Consider the following 16,989-nt stretch of genomic DNA (forward strand, 5'->3'; position numbering starts at 1 on the left):
AGTGGAGAGATCTGGTCGACAACACCTCCAAGGGTGGACCAGCTGGGCAGTTTCCTGCCGTGTCAGTCTGCATGAGACACACACATAAAAACCCACTAGACATGTAGAGCATGGCAAGTATTATGTTTACTAGAATTCCATTCGAGAGAGGCACTCCAAGAAAAACACTCCAAGCCACTCCCTCCCTGACCCAGAAGCCTAAGGAAGGCAGACCCCACACTTGGTTCCATGGTGAGGCACGCGCATGTGTATATGTGGGTGGGCGCGTGGGTGTGTGTTGCTCCAAACGCTGGAGGAGAGGCTGAGCGGTCACTGTCACACCTCCACCATGCAGACCTCAGTTCCTCTTTCAATACATTACTTTTAAGAGTTAAAAAAAACCCTTGGATCACAGAGCTAGGAAATGATGACTGTCCGCTGTACTTGTACACCGCACTGGATGCTCAGAAATTTCTGCAAAACTCCGTTCCCCTGCCGCCGTCCCTGACAGTCCTGGCTGGGTTGGAGCCTCCCGTGTGCCCCACTGAGCTCGCAACATGCCCCTCATAAATCTGACATGCCGTTTCTTCATCTATTCGTCTTCACACGTGGTTGGAGCTTCTAGGTGGCATAAAAGTTCTTCTTTGACTTTCCATTTTCATACCAATCCACAATAGGATCACACGGTAGCTCTATTTTTAACTTTTTGAGGAAACTGATGCTGTTTTCTACAGAGGCTGCGCTGGTTTGCATTCCCACGAACAGAGCGTAAGGGGTCCCTTTCTCCATGTCCTCGCCAATACCAGTTATTCCTTGTGTTTTTGGTATTAGCCATTCTGACAGGTGTGAGGTGATATCTCATTGTAGTTTTGATTTGTATTTCCCTGATGATGAGTGATTTTGAGCATTTTTTCATGTCTCTGTTGCCATCTGGATGTCTTCTTTGGAGAAACATCTGTTCATGTCTTCTGCCCATTTTTAATGAGATTACTTGTGAGTTTGTTTTTTTGTTTTTGTTTTTTTTGCTATTGAGTTACAGGAGTTGTTTATATTTTAGATATTAGTCCCTTATCAGATGTATGATTTATAATTGTTTTCTCCCATTCGGTAAGCTGTCCTTTCATTTTGTTGATGGTTTTCTTTGTTGTGCAGATGCTTTTTAGCTCGATGTAGTCATATTTGAATCTTTTTTTTCAACACTGTTTTGAGATTGCTGCGTTTTGGAATGCATGCTGTAGACTTGGTGAATATATCACAATCTATCCATTCTTTGCCATTGTTGTGCATTTAGATACTGTTCTTGTTTTATGTTTTTATGTGTTTGGGGGGTTTTGCTTGTTTTTGTGATAGTAATACAGCAGGACCATTCTGGTTCACAACTTATCACACACGTGCAAGAATTTCCTTCCTTTTTTCCCCTTTTTTTTAGGGTTGGGGGCAGAGGGAGAGACAGAATCTTGAGCAGGGTCCCTGCCTAGCATGGAGCCCGACATGGGGCTCCATCTCATGACCCTGAGATCACCACCTGAGCCAAAACAAGAGTCAGACGCTCAACTGACTGAGCCCCCCAGGCGCCCAGTAAGAATTTCTTTAGGGTATGCAACCAGAAGTACAACTGCTGGGTAGAAGAGAATGCTCCTGTTCAACTTCTTCAGATATTGCCAGCTTACTCTCCCAAATGCTGATTCTGGTTTATGCTTCAACCAGCATCACATCCTCACCAGATTTGGCATGTCCGGTTTTTAAATTTCTACCAATCAGATAGCTGTGAATTTTTTTCAGTCTGTGCACCCCTTACACAAAGTGGGGGGTAGCAGCTTCTCCTATGCTTGGCTATTAGAGTTTCCTCATCTTTAATCTCTGCGTTTATACCCTTTGCCCATTTTCCTATTGGACTATTTATTGATTTTTATAATTATTGGTTAGTAAGAGATACATGTATATTCTGGACACTAATCTGCTGCTAGTCTAAGTGCAAGTACCTTTCCCTAGTTTATGGCTGCCTTCTCACATTTAAATGGTATCTTTACATACAAAGCAGTTTCAAATCTTAATGAGCTCAAATTGATCAGTCTCTGCCTTTATGCTGTTTTCTTCTTAATCTTTTTTTGATCTTTCCTTACTCACTGAATTGATATAATTCTATTAGGAAAATGCTTATCAAAACATTGATTTTTTTTCTAAGTTCCAACATAGGTCAATGAGATTTGTTAGTGGCTTTCCCAATGTATCAACTTTGGTAATCTCAGTAATCACTGTTCCAATTGTTTAAAATGTTAACACTTACTCTGGCAGCAAAAGTTTGTACAGATGGTTTTCAGTTCAAGTGAAATAGTTGATAAATACATGATCTTTTTAAAAAAGGAGATCTCCGAACTGTCCAGACATCTAGTTCAGTATTGAGGACTTGAAAATTAACAATGGCTTAGTTGTATGCCCTTCGATGTGGATTACACCACAAACTCGGAACGTGCTCCCCTCGATCTGTCCAGGCCGTTATTCTCGAAATGCCTCCCCCTCCTCCAGCTACTTACGTGGCTTGCTAGTGCCCCACACTTGGCCTTCCCTCATCACTTAGGCCCCTTCAAAGCTCCCCTGGCCAGAGATGGCTTAGACTGTTATCATTCCCAGCATTTTGTGTAGCATGTTAAAATGGCAGGTGGTTAAACGAAAAGTTGAAAAAACATTGGGTGAATGCCTTTGGACAGGATTGTTTAGACTTTATATGGCTGGTAAATATTTATCTACCACTCAGAAACCAGCGACCCACCTTCCTTTCATTTTCTGCTGGTGAAAATTCCAGCCTTTGAAGTTGCAAGAGGTTATTTTTGGACTCTCTCATTCTTGCTCTCTGTTCTCATCTTCTGAGCCCAGGGTTCTCTGGAGGAAGGACATGGCCCACTGGCACCTTTCAGGCCACACTCTCCCAACCTCACTGCTGGAAAGGAAGCTCCCGCCCCATCCCCCAGCTGTGGTGCACAGTGTCCTGAGCAGGACCCCTGGCTTGGGTTACATGTCCAACTGTCTGGGCAGTCTCAGAAGATGGGGTGGTGGGAGGGAGTGTGCTGGACAGATTCTACCATGGGCTCAGGCTGTACCCCAGCCAGCTACTAAGGCTGGGGAGATAGCATCCCAGTGGCCCCCGCTAGCCACAGATTGGGATGGGGGTGGGAGACAGCAATTACCCAAAGAGGAGGGTAATTCTCCCTAACTTGTTAGAATGTGCCTAACTCATGGGGTGTCAGTCCTGGCTCAGATCCTTCTAGGTTCTGCGACCTCGGTCAAGTCCTTGATTTTCACATGGCCTCTGTTTCAGCCCAGCATGCACTTTGTCTCACAATCCTAGAATTGTAGAAGGAATAGGGCAAAGGATTTCTCCTTTTGAGACCTCTGTAGGACATTGAGCCCTCCTCAAGTTTTTGAAGCTACAGAAACTCCACAGCGTACTTATGAGCCCCTAAGTGCCTTAGGACACATTAGCACCTGCCCTTCCCCCATAAATAAGGAAGCTAAGGTCCACATGAAAGTGACTGCTGTGGGGTTAGACACCATAGAAGGCTCCCAAAAAGTGTTTTGGGCTCTGTGGAGGTGTGGCCTCATGAGATTTGTCGTTAGTTAAAATGACAAACAACAGTTTAATGTTGAGTTGCAATAATCCATGGCCAGATTGCTTTATCTAATAAATAGTCAATACTCGAGGAATTAAATTTATGGTTGTTAGAGCAACACAGTCAGCTTTGGACATGACATATTGATTCTGAGGGATTTCTAACTTCATTCAATACGGTGTGCTTTAATGATTTAGGCTTGCAGAGTCACTCCAGGACAGCGCTGTTCTCATGAGGACCGCACAGGGCTGTCGGCTGATGCCAGGCTAGGTAGGGCTCCCCAGGGCAGGGCGGCACCTCGGTCCTGTTCATGCCTCCCAGGTCTGGTATGCCTCTGCACATGGTGGCTGGGTGAACATGTAATGTTGGTGGGAAGTGAATACACAGGGACTGCCGTACTTCACCCTCTGGAAGGCAACCAAAGGCAAGGAGGGCCACACGCGTAACTACTTGTTAGCTGGTACAATGGAGAGCGAAGTAAGAATCAGGGCTATTTGGATAGCCCAAATAATTTGGACTCAGAAATATAAAACAAGGCAAGGAGAAGGTGGGAGCTTGAACTCATTAGGAGCAAATGCGCAACACACGCACGGTGAAACATCAGTTATGGTCCCAAGCGGACAGAAGGTGTAATTTAAACGGTGATTTGACATTGCTGCTTTCGGAAGCACAGTTTTATTTGCTTTTATACAATTCCCAGTGTCGCTATTAGTATCACGCGGTGATTTCACACAACTCTCCACAACATGGACATGATCAGACAGGAGTCATCCACTGGGCGGACTGCACGCGAAGCGAGGAGCTTTGTCTTCTTCTCTGTCCTTGGCACATCTGGGACCCTTTCTCTCCCTGCTTCCCATTTGTAAAACAGCAAAGGGAAAAGGCAACGAGCTGGCAGGGGGGCTGCCAGCACCATCTGCAATGCTCAAAAGCACTGTCTGTAGGTTAACATAATTTAAAAAAAATTTAAATTCAATCAATTAACATATAATGTAGTATTTGTTTCAGGGGTAGAGTTTAGTGATTGACCAGTTGCGTATAATACTCCATGCTCATTCTATCACGTGCCCTTCTTGATGCCTGTCACCCAGTTACCCCATCCCCCCACCTACCTCCCCTCCAGCAGCCCTCAGTTTGTTCCCTGGAGTTAAGAGTCTCTCATGGTTTGTCTCCCTCTCTGATTTAATCTTACTTCATTTTTCCTTCTCTTTCCCTATGTTCATCTGTTTTGTTTCTTAAATTCCACATACAAATGAAATCATATAATTCTTTCTCTGATTGACTTATTTTGCTTAGCATTAATACCCTCTAGTTCCATCCATGTCATTGCAAATGGTAAGATTTCATTCTTTTTGATGGCTGAGTGATATTCCAGTGTGTGTGTGTGTGGGGGGGACCACATATTCTTTATCAATTCATTTGTCGATGGACATCTGGGCTCTTTCCATAGTTCGGCTATTGTGGACATTGCTGCTATGAACATTGGGGTGCAGGTGCCCCTTTGGATCACTACATTTGTATCCTTGGGGTAAATACCCAGTAGTGCAATCGCTGGGTTGTAGGGTAGCTCTATTTTTAACTTCTTGAGGAACCTCCGTACTGTTTTCCAGAGTGGCTGCACCAGCTTGCACTCCCACCAACAGTGTAAGAGGGTTCCCCTTTCTCCACAACCTCTCCAACATCTGCTGTTTCCTGAGTTGTTACTTTTAGCCATTCTGACTGGTGTGAGTTGGTATCTCATTGTGGTTCTGATTTGTAGTTCCCCGATGCTGAGTGATGTAGAGCATTTTTCCATGTGTTTTTGGCCATTTGGATGTCTTCTTTGGAGAAATGTCAGTTCATGTCTTCTGCCCGTTTCTTGGCTGGATTAGGTGACCATATCTGAAACACAACTGCAAACAGTATCTTACCAGAGTAACACCAGGGACCTCAGGTGTCACACGGTAAGTCACTGTTAGCAAAGGAACATCCTGGGGCGCCAGCGGTTTCCTTCGCACACTTGTACTTGGGGAGTGGGGCTGTCTCCGGTGTGGAGCTCTGCTCCTACGCTAGAAATGAGAATCAGACTTACTACTGTTCTGTCTTCAATCTGTCGGTTACCATCTTATGCTTATACTTCGATGCAACTGAAATTCGAGCAAGCCACGAGGCTCGGGACCTGGGGTTTGCATGCTGTTCTACAGTAGGTTGTTCAGGTGTGTATCCGACGTCTCGCTGGCTACTCTGCTTGTCAGCACTAAATGCATTATTTAGCCTCTTTACATCTAAAATTATCCAGTTCATATAGGATATTTAACTCTTAGTGTGACTTAGGACAACATCCTTCCCATATTTTTATGAAGCAAATGTTCTTAATAACGAGAGAAAAACAGGCTAAGAAAAGAAAGCACCATAAAAAGAACGATTACAGAAAGTAATAACTGAGAAGAACAGGGTGAATATGTAAGTCACAGCAACGAACCCCTCAAAAGGATCACCGTGCGAATGCCTGAGTTTGTGAGGGTTTAGGCCAAAGTGGGGGGGGGGGGGCCTGGCTGGGTGCACGTGCAGGTGCATGCAGGGTTTGAAAGACGGGTTTGTGCTGTTGTGCTGGGGTCCCAGGAGAGGCAAGGCCTTACCCTGCTGATACCACAGGGCACCCAGGAGAGTGGGGAGGGTGGGCTCTCATAGCGGGGACAGTATCATGAGCCCCTTTTGTGATCTGGGCCAGCTGGCTTTCTCACCAGTAAGGTAAGGCAACTTCACTGCCTTACCATAGGTGATGTGTGGGGGATAAATGAGGATTCTGAGCTCCCTGGGGAAATACAAAGTGTGGCTTCATCAGCTTTTCTGCCTTGGCCCGAAGCAGTCTGCATTGTAAGGTACTCTCCTGAGGACTCAGCCGTGCGCTTTCTCCCCGGCACCACAGGAAGCCAGGTACACACCCAACTACACAGACGGGAGTCTAGCAACTTGCCACGTGCTGGACATCTATGCCTGGCGAGCCTCCTTCCCTCACCTTCCTCGACACCACTTACCCCATCAGCACTGACACTACCCTGAAGCTGCCGCAGAGTTTCCTAAAGACCTCATGCCCCTAGACTCCTGAGCTTGAAGTTGTAAAATTAAGGAAGCACATAGCTCCTCCACTGTAAAACGTGAATTCATCATCGAGTTCCATAATAGGAGAGGTGCAAGAGAACTAAGTCGAATAACCTAACATTTCCCAACTTGACACATCTGTGGAGCTGCGTTTATACTTTGAGCATAAAAGGCACCTGGGAAGTGATTTCCTGATCCAACTTCCGGAAATCAAAAGTTGATAAAACTGGCACGAAACCTAGGAATCTGCATTTTCACAAGGACCCAAATGTGATCTTATTTATTTTAAAGATTATGGTCCACTTATTTGACAGAGAGAGCGCACAAACAGGGGCAGCAGGAGGAGATGGAGAGGCAGACTCCCTGCTGAGCAGAGAGCCTGACGTGGGGCTCCATCCCAGGACCCAGGGATCATACCTGAGCTGAAGGCAGATGCCCAACTGCCTGAGCCACCCAGGCGCCCCCCCCCCCCCAAACTGATTTTAAAGCAAATTTCTAAACTGGATGGCGCTTTGAGAAACACTGGTCTAGGGATTGGGGGAGCAGCCATATCTAAAGTGGGCCGCACGTAACTCAGGAACTCTGAACACTGGCCGTGGAGGTCGTGGGGACAGTGGTGTGAGCTCTGGGAATTGTTCCATTTACAGCTGACTCTCCGTGTACTTTTCCCATTCTCTTGGGGTTTCACCTGCAGCAACATTCAAGGTGAGCCGACGCAGATTTCTGGAGCTCCTTCCCGACACTGCTCCATCATCTCTAGCACTGAGCCCCACAAATGCCCCCCAGCAGCACCTCGAGACTCTGATCTCTCAAAGCATTACGACTGCTGTGTTTTACTTGAGTTTCCCCTCCTCCCCCACAGTCCAGAAAGTGCTTCCCGGCAGAAAACTGGACAGTAAGGCCCACCGTGGTGGTTTCCTCTCTCGGTGACTGCGGTCCAGTGCTGTGTGCTGTCCAATGCCAGAAAAGAGTGTGTTTCACATTTGTCCAGCTTTCACTCATGGGGGGCACCTGCTCCTGCTGCTGTGCCGTGACCAGATGTGGCAGGTTCTTTCTCGTTGCTTCTAAGGTCTCCTCTTTCTTTGGATATATTTTTTAGTTGTATCACATGCATCTAGGTGTAGATTTCTCCCAACTTCTCTAACTTAATGCTCATCATGCTTCCTGTATTTGTGCACTGATGTCTTTCATTGGTTCTCGAAAATTCTCAAGCGTCATGTTTACAAATACTGCCTCTCTTCCGTGGTCTTTGTTCTCTTCCATGACCTCCAGTCTGACACTCTTGTTCTGCCCTCCCAGTTCCTCAACGCCTCAGTCACACTGTTCCACGCCTTTCCTCTTTGTGGTCCATTCTCGGCAATCCTTTCCTGCCTCTCCTCAACTCTAAAATACCCTTAACTGGGTCTCATCTGTTTAACTTTTCTGTTGCCATTTTATTTCAACGGTTAATTTTGTTACAGTTTTACGGAAGCCCTCTCACAGGGTTGATGTGCTGACATCCCAGTTCACCCCCTCTGGAGCTACTCCCACCTCATGCTGGGTCCACACCCCAGGGTGATGTCCTGGTATCCTGCCTAGGCTGGGACTCTCCGTGTTGCATTGCCCCCCTGGGTGGAGGCCTTCCTTACTCTGTCCAGGTGAGTCCTTACCCTGGCCTGCCAACCAACAAGGACATACTCGTCACCTTTTTGATCTCACTTCCCATACTGGGCAGCCCTCGTATGGGGCATGAGGTCTAATACTCGGATCTGGGTCAGCACAGCCATCTCCACCTCCCCCACCCCTGCCATAAAACCGGTGTCACCTAATGGCTTTAGGACAAGACTGAGAAGGCTGGGAAGAAAAGGACAGCTACAGGGCTCTGTGGTCCCTGTAGGGTCTCCCCTTGGTTTCTCACTTTCACTCATTTCCTTAAACAGTTCATATATTTTTGTTGCTGTTAATTTCAATAGCTGAGGTCCTTGGGAGGGCAATCTACAGTTTATATTTTTCCAACTCTCAATTACAGTGGTTTCTTCCCCTGTATATTTTGTGATCTCTGATTGTAAGTTCACAGTTGGTTGATCCTAAACTGTGAAAAACATGGAAGCATAATTTGAGGAAGCCCTTCCAGGATCAATGGCTTAATCTGGGAGCCTCATGTTCATACTCTCTCACCCTGCCAGAGGTCTAAGAACGTATTTCCTATTAGCAGTGCTAGTAGGGGTACCTTCCCTCAGGGAACCCTTTCTTATATGCTCACTTACAGCTCAGGCCTTTTCTCCCCCCTTCTCTCTTGATCCCCTGGAGATTTGTTTTAATTTCTAAAATCCAGCAATCCAACAAGTTGTTTTTTTTTTCTGCAAAATCCGTTTTATAGCAGGAGGGAGGGGCCCTAGACTTTTCCATCCATATTGACAGAAGAGGAAAGCTTCTGTATTCACTTCTAACTCAAATTAAAGCTGAACTTGTAAGATTTTCAGATGTATGAAATTGTAAGTGCTCACTAGGAGGTCTTCTTACGTTTAACCATTTACACTCCCGTAATGCCACACGTGGCAGCAGCTTCATTTAAGCGGATAGAGAAGAAACATACGTTGGGGGCAGGGCATTATCGGGTGCTCCTCCTTGCAGTCCATACAGGCATGCATGAGCTCCTGGCAGAGCTGCTCTGTGACTCCCCAGCTGTGACGCAGGGGCAAGATGAAGGAGTAGGACTGGCCCTAGGTTAGAAGTCTTTGACCCTGGGAACTAATACATCTAATAAGTTACCCGAGTTTATCTTTTAGATCCCCAAACTCAGTAAAAACAGAGCCCAAAGTCTGGCTTCCTGACAGATGTTTAAAGATCACTCAGTTTCCTCCATCGAGCAGCAGTGTACCAGCCAGAGTGCATCTTTAACACAAGCAATGATGTTTTATAACACAGCTGACATTCTGACTTCCTTGGGTTTCTAGGACGAACTAAAAAGTCAACCCAAAGTGAAATCTGTCTGATGAGAAGAAAAGGGGTTTGTTAAACCTCTACTCACAGTAATTTGTCAGCATCTTCAAATATTTGGTGTCCATGCTCAAGTTTTTCCAGTGGGTGTTTGATGAAAAAAATGTAGATTCTTGTCCTAAAGAAATTCATTTTTAGGTCATTCACAACTGAGATAGAGGTCTTTCCTCAATTACAACCTGGCTACAAAGTAACTATGAGATTGCTTCATCTCTGGGTATTTGGTTTTTTGAATCGTCCTTCTCAAGATCACCAGCTTGTGTGTGTGTGTGTGTGTGTGTGTGTGTGTGTGTGTGGAGTGTTAGATCACCAGTGAATCCTGAAAAACATCTAAGTTAGGAATTCCATCCTCCACAGTTCAAAAAATAATGCAAGGGGATTAGAGGGTCAAGCCATTTGAGATGTGGATGTGCGGATGTGCTTTCTTTTTTTTTTTTTTTTTTTTTTTTTTAGATTTTTTATTTATTTTTGTGACAGAGAGACAGCCAGCGAGAGAGGGAACACAGCAGGGGGAGTGGGAGAGGAAGAAGCAGGCTCACAGCGGAGGAGCCCGATGTGGGACTCGATCCCGGTAAGCCAGGATCACGCCCTGAGCTGAAGGCAGACGCCCTAACGACTGCGCTACCCAGGCGCCCCGCGGATGTGCTTTCTGATGGAGACTTAGTTCTTCCAGGTTGCTTACCAAGCTTATCATTATTTTTTGCAGTGATGACATGCGGCTGAATCAAAATAACTTTTAAAATTGTTCTTTGGTTTTTATCTTTTAGATGAGGATTACTTACATTAGTTATTAATCCAGGAAAGCTTATTTTTTTCAAACACTTTCTTACGGAAAACTTCAAACGTATGTCAAAGTCCTAAGACTTTTATAAAAGTTCATGTAGTCTACCACTAAGGTTTTGTCACATGCCCATCTTCCCATGCAGGAAGCCACTTGCTTTCTGGACCGCAGCGGCCGTTTCCTAAGAGTGTCTTACCTCTCCATGCTGCCCATCCGGTCTCCTGGTGTCAGAGCCGTCTTCCTAAAACACAAATTTTACCTTGTAACTTCTGTTGTTAGAACCTTCTCATGCGCCCTACAGCTTCAGGAAAATGCCCCAAAGTCCTGGGTGCATCTGGCCCTTGCTCCCCTTTGCAGTCACTGCTTACGGAGCACCCTCCTCCAATACGCTCGCGGCCGCACGCACTGCGGGCAGTTCTCGGTTCCTAGCAAGTCCTCTGACATCTCTGAGCTTCTGCTCAGCCTCCTCTTTCTACCCTGACAGCCTTTTCTTTCCTTCCCCCGCAAACCCCCCACCTTCGCCGTCACTGAGTCCAGGTTTGCAGCTCGTGCGTACTCTACGACCCCATTGCATTCACAGCCTCCACACCCCAAGTGCCAACAAGCACCCAAGGCTCCCCAAACCCCGCGTCCTTTCCTTGACGTCACTCACTAGCACCTCGTTTTCTGGCCTTTCTCGCTGGCCTTTCTCTCCCACTGACCTCAGCGCCCCGTCGCGCAGCGTGTCCGGGTAGTACCTGCAGCCCTCCTCCAGATACCGCCCCGCCTCTCCGAGCACGCCCTGCCCCGGTCCTGACGGCGCCGCTGACCCGCCCACCGCCCCACGGGCCGCCGGCCGGAAAGCGCGGCGTCAACTGCTGCAAAGCGCCGTACGACAGAACCCGGGACCGGAGTACGGCCGGTAACCGCCCTCGCCGCCGCTGCAAATCCTACAGCTGCAGGAATCCAGCGCGGCGGCTCCCTGCCTGCTCGCCCTCTGCGCTTGCCCTGCGTCTCTGGAGGCGGTCCGGAGCTTCTGCGCCGCGGAGGCGGCCCGCGCCCGCCCTGCCGGTCGCCATCATCCCGGCGTGCACCGCGGCGGCGGGCGGGCCGGCGGCCATGTTGCGATAGTCTGTTGTTTTCTTCCTGCGGAGGAGCCGGGCCGGAGTCGCCGAGACCCCCGGCCGCCCCCGCCCTGTTCCCAGTCTCGGCCCGCCGTCCCCCGTCCCCGCCGCGCGTCCCCGGGCCCCGGCCGGCCGGTGGCCCACCGGCTGGCTTGGCGGGGCGACCCTGAAGGCCGGGCCCGCGAGCACCATGGCGGCCGCCCTGGGAGCGGGCGGAGGAGCCGGCGCCGGAGGTACGTGAGCCGCCCTGCGCTGGGGGACGGGCCGGGGCTCTCTCGGCCCGCGTTGTCCTGCTTCTCCCGTCGGTCGCCTCGCCGCGGTGGCCTGCGAGCCTCGGTGCCGGGGCTGGCGGTCGCGAGCCTGCACGCAGCCGTGGGCCCCTCGGTGCGGCGGCCGGTCCCGGGCGGCAAGGCTGTGGCCTGCCGGGCCGCGGCGAGCCCAGCTTGTGGGAGGGTGGCCTCTGACCAGCATGGGTGGGCTCCGCGCCCGGGGCAGAAACGCGGCTGGGAGAGCCCCATTGTGCAGAAGTGTGGGGCAGTGCGGCGTTTCAGAAACTAGGGGTCCTTAGGGGAGAGCCCCAACTCGTGGGTCTACTGCGTGAACTCCTCACTGGTCCAACGAACGTCTCTGAGTGCTTCATCAGCAGTTTACAGAGACGAAACAGGGCAAAAGAGCTTTAGATACTGAATCCGTTTCCTTGAGTGGTTTTCTCTGGTTTCGCAAGCATCAGTGATTTTGACAGGACACCAACAAATTCCAGGTAAAATCAGTGGTGAAATCACATTTTGTTGATTGAAGTGTTTTTTTTTTTTTTAAATCTTAAATATTGAAAACTTCTTGAGAGTGACTTTAATGATTGCTTGAAAGCTCTGGTAAAGGAAGGGAGCCCCTTAGATGGCCAAGTATCATCGACAAGAGCATCTTTCCAGTGTCCACTGTAGAGGTCTTTTTGAGTCATGCTTCCTTATGAATACATTGCAGTCTTCTTGCTCAGAGCTTTGGTCTGAATATTAAAACGTTTGTATGGCAAAATGGAAGAAACCACAGAGACTAAACGCAGATATGTCACTTTGGGCAGTAAGTTTGCTAGGTACCGCCTTTTTGTCAGGCGATTTTTTTGCTTGTTAGAGGTGAGGCTTTCTAGTTGAAGTTTGAAAATGCATGGTGTCCCTTACTTGGTTACTTTCTGGGGTTCAGAATCCGGTGTTTTGTATCATCCTCTTTAAGTGTAGTCTGGGAACTCCTGGGTCAACACTGTTTTCATTAGTAGAGCAAACACGGTGTACGGTGGCGGTTTTCAGAGGCTGTAGGATGTGTGAAGATGTTACACAGATGGCTGCTGGAATGTGTGCTGGCATGTTCTTTCAAGTTACTAGTTTCTCATTTGTAAGACGGTAAATGTCAATGAATACAGTTCATGTAAGTAAAAGAATTTCGGTGCCCTCGATGAATTTGAGTCTAGAAAGTTTGAGAATTGCTGTTTTAGAGGATTAGGTAGGCTTTATCCCTGATGTTTTGGGGTTTGCCTTCCATTTCATCACAGGCACCTGGTTTCCCCTTCTTATACCAAAGCCAAAATCTTCGTGAGTTCTACGTGACCTGGCTCTTAGGGCCTCACCGAAAACCCGAGTATCTCCTGCTGGCTCTAGGAGCACTGTTCCCTCCCTCTTGTGGGGGCTGGCTGCTCATTAGCCAGCCTCAGGCTCCCCAGGAGGCATTCTTATCTAAGGTTTGTCCACCTCCTGGTAGGAGCCTCCCTCCCTCCCTCTTGTTCTGTGGTAGCCTTGTTTCAGAACATTTATCCCAACTTGTAATTTCATTTTGTTATTTAGTACTACTTTTTTTTTTAAATCTCTCTTACCCTAGTCTGTAAACCCTATGAAGACAGGAATGCTGCCTGTTTTACGCCTGTTTTACCTGCCGCTTATTCCAAGTTCGTGGCACATTGTGTATCTTCAGCCAGTAATTTGACAAATGAGTGAATTAAAGTTTGAAATGTTTTCCTTATGAATCCTTTTATACCCTTTTATGTGCATCTGTAAGTTGAACGGTTTTAGCTTTGTGGCCTTTTATGGTACCAAGAGAATCATGTAGTATTCTGCAGTTTGCTTTGTTCACTTAAAAGTAGGTCTTGGGTGTTGTGGGGGGTGCCTGGGTGGCTCAGTCAGTTAAGCATTTGACTTCATGATCTCAGGGTCCTGGGATCGAGCCCTCAGTGTTGCTCCCTGCTCAGCAGGGAGTCTGCTTCTCCCTCTGCTCCGCCCCCTGTGCACGGGCTCGAGCTCTCTCTCTCTTTCAAATAAATAAATAAAATCTTAAAAAAAAAAAAAAGTAAGTCGTGGGGAATCTTCCATGTCAGTAGGTGAGAGTTTTACGGATCCACTCCTGATCATTTAATCATTTTTCTATTGATGGGCATTTCAGTTTTCTGCTTTTTAAGCTACTGTGGAAAATTCTGTGCAAAACATCGATAGACACAATTTAGTGTGCTTATGCAGATGTTTCTGGAGGATACATACCTCTAGAAGTGGAAATACTGTGTTGCAAGTTATATACATTTAAAATTTTGATAGCTATTGCAAGTCGTCCTTTAAAAAAAGTTCGTACTGCTTTATCCTCCCCCAGTAGTGTGTGGGAGCACGCCATTTCCCATACCCTTTCTAAGAATCTTTTTAATTTTTGTTCATCTTGGGACAGAAAAATAGCCATAATGTTGTTATGTTTTCCTGATCTCCAGAGAAATTAGGCATCTTTTCATATATTATTTTTCTGTGAATTGCATGTTTATATCATTTCCCTTTTTTTTATGGGGTGGTTGATCTTTGTCATTATTTATATATTTTTTATTCTTTGTATATTTTATCAGGATTATTAGCCCCCTTTTTAAAAAAGATTGTGCTTGTCCTATAAATAACTTTGTTTTAAACTTTTCACCATATGGAAGTTTAAAATTTTTACTCTGAAATATGTCACTTGTTTTTATAAGTTTTTTTTTCTTTCTGTAATGGTGGCTTTATGCCAAGAATTCCTCTATGCTTTTAACATTTTATGCTTCTATGGTGGTTTGGTTTTTTTTTTTTTTTTTAAGATTTATTTATTTATTTGTTTGAGAGAAAGAGAGCACAAACGGGAGCAGCAGAGGGAGGGGGAGAAGCAGACTCTACTGAGCAGGGATCGATGGGGGGCTCGATCCCAGACCTCCATATCATGACCTGAGCCAAAGGCAGCCACTTAACTGACTGAGCCACCCAGGAGCCCCTGTGCTTTTTTATATTCAGCTTTTATTCCATATGGAGTTTCATTTTGGGTGTTGGGTGCTTTGGGGACCTATAACAGCTCTGATATGATTTATGGAATTCTCCATCTTTTCTATCTTCATAATATCTTAAGTTCTCATTAACAGTTTTTTAGAATTACTGTTTCGTAGTGTGTGCATATATATGTGGTTATGTACGGGTATATGTTATGTATGTATGATGGCATGTTCTTTTTCAGAAATTTCTTCAATTAGTCCTGCGCATTTTTAAGAAAAAGTACTTCAGAATCATCAGTCATGTTCTATAAAGAATTCTACTGGAATTTTTATTGAGATTGCATTGAGTTTATTTACATAATTTGAATGTTTGATATTTTTACAATATGGGTCCTTTCATCTAGTAACAAGAGTGTTTCTGTCAAGCTTTTCTTTTTGTCAGTCAGTCATCTCTACCAAATGTTTGTTGAGTACCTACTCTGCTGGGCACTAATCTAAGAGGCTGGGGTACATAGCAAATATACTAGAGATCCCTACCCTTAGGAACTTACATTAAGTAAAAAAAATTTTTTTTAAGGACTTACTTATTTCAGAGAGTGCGCCTGTGCTCCAGGGAGGCGGGGAGGGGGAAGCAGACTACCTGCTGAGCATGGAGCCCAGTACAGGTCTCCGTCTCCTGACCCTGAGATCATGACCTGAGCTGAAATCAAGAGCCGATGCCCAACCAGCTGAGCCACCCAGGCTCCCCACTAAAATTTTCTTTAGGTAGTTCTTTCACATTTCTTGTTGGTTTTATTCTTAAATATTTTATATTTGTCATTGTGGATGGCGTAGATTTTTATCTTATTACATTCTCACATTTGTTATTGGTCTATTATAGAAAAGCTTTTTTAAAAATATATATATATATTGAATTATATATAGCTGGTTTTTGGAACATTGTTTTAATAGTTTGGTACTTCAGATTTTCTGGTTAGTCATACCTAGAAAGTCTTCTATTTGATATTGATAACTCTCGTTTCTTTTTGTCTTCTGCTTGTCTCGGAGGCTTTCATTGTCAAGCCTTCCAGTATGATGTTGAAGAATATAGGTGGCAACAGGCATCTCTATCTTGTCATCTTGTTCTGAGTTTTTTTTTTTTTTTTAAGATTTTATTTATTTATTTGACAGAGAGACAGCCAGCAAGAGAGGGAACACAAGCAGGGGGAGTGGGAGGGGAAGAAGCAGGCTCCCAGCGGAGGAGCCTGATGTGGGGCTCGATCCCAGAAGGCCGGGATCACGGCCTGGGTCGAAAGCAGAGGCTTAACAACTGAGCCACCCAGGCGCCCCTTTTCTGAGTTTTAACTTGTTCTTTTGATGTTTTGCCATTAAATATGGTGTTTACTGTAGATTTCTGATAGTTATTGTTTTTTGGCAAAGAAAATTGTTTTTTGAGTTGGGTTTTTAATTTTATCAGATGCTTTTTCTGCATCTGTTGAGGTGATCTATGAGACCCCTTCTTTAATCTCTTAATGTATTATATTGATAGATTTCTTGTGCTGAACCAACCTTGCATTCTTGGTCTCAAAACCTTCTGCATGCTTTGTTCTTTTAAATATATTGTTGGGTTTCATTTTAGGATTTATCAATGATCATAGGAAAGATTGGATTATAGTTTTCTTCTTTCGTATTTGTACATGTGTACTATCCTGGTTTTTTTTTTTTTTTTTTTTTTTTAATGAAATGCTGGCTTCCTAGAACGAGTTGTGAAGTTTTCTGGGACAGTATAAAAATCTCTGTCAAATTTAAGTTGGAAGAACTGCAAAGCCATTGATTGGGTCTGGTAGCTCTTTATTTTTCAGTTTCTTCTACCATTATTGGCCTATTTAGCTTTTTAGAAATCTCTGGATCTTTTTTTTTTTTAAGTTTATTTATTTGTTTAATCTCTACACCCAAAATAGGGCTTGAACTCATGACTTCGAGATCAAGAGATGCATGCTCTTCTGACTGAGCCAGCCAGGCGCCCCTCAGTTGGTCAGTTTTGATAAATTTTTCTGGAAAAACAATTCTTTATATATATATATATTTTAAAGATTTTATTTATTTGACAGTGATAGAGACAGCCGGTGAGAGAGGGAACACAGCAGGGGGAGTGGGAGAGGAAGAAGCAGGCTCCCAGCAGAGGAGCCCGATGTGGGGCTCATTCCAGGACCCCAGGATCACGCC

The 16,989-nt window shown here is 45.8% G+C and overlaps 2 protein-coding genes across 11 annotated transcripts in view; one reads left to right on the forward strand and one right to left on the reverse strand.

Moving 5' to 3' along the window:
* Nucleotides 1-11,261, reverse strand: part of CNPY1 (canopy FGF signaling regulator 1) — an 88,374-nt gene extending 77,113 nt beyond the window's left edge. Inside the window, exons 1-3 of one of the 2 annotated variants that reach the window (XR_008956449.1) lie at nucleotides 11,130-11,232; nucleotides 10,625-10,669; nucleotides 9,679-9,765 (exon numbers count right to left, since the gene is read on the reverse strand). The gene's annotated coding sequence lies outside the window, so the exon portion shown is untranslated. Of the gene's footprint in view, nucleotides 1-9,678; nucleotides 9,766-10,624; nucleotides 10,670-11,129 lie in introns of both variants that reach the window. The other variant, XM_048213145.2, reaches the window with a different exon arrangement.
* Nucleotides 11,262-11,290: 29 nt separating this feature from the next.
* The window catches only part of RBM33 (RNA binding motif protein 33), a 131,186-nt gene continuing 125,487 nt past the window's right edge, over nucleotides 11,291-16,989 (forward strand). For all 9 annotated transcript variants that reach the window (XM_026479211.4, XM_026479212.4, XM_026479216.4 and 6 more), the window contains exon 1: nucleotides 11,291-11,764. In XM_026479211.4, coding sequence (XP_026334996.1) covers nucleotides 11,722-11,764 — 43 coding nt within the window. In that variant the 5' untranslated portion in view covers nucleotides 11,291-11,721. The remainder of the gene's footprint in view (nucleotides 11,765-16,989) is intronic.

Source organism: Ursus arctos, unplaced genomic scaffold (genome assembly GCF_023065955.2).
Source record: "Ursus arctos isolate Adak ecotype North America unplaced genomic scaffold, UrsArc2.0 scaffold_3, whole genome shotgun sequence".
NCBI classification, from domain to species: Eukaryota; Metazoa; Chordata; class Mammalia; order Carnivora; family Ursidae; genus Ursus; species Ursus arctos.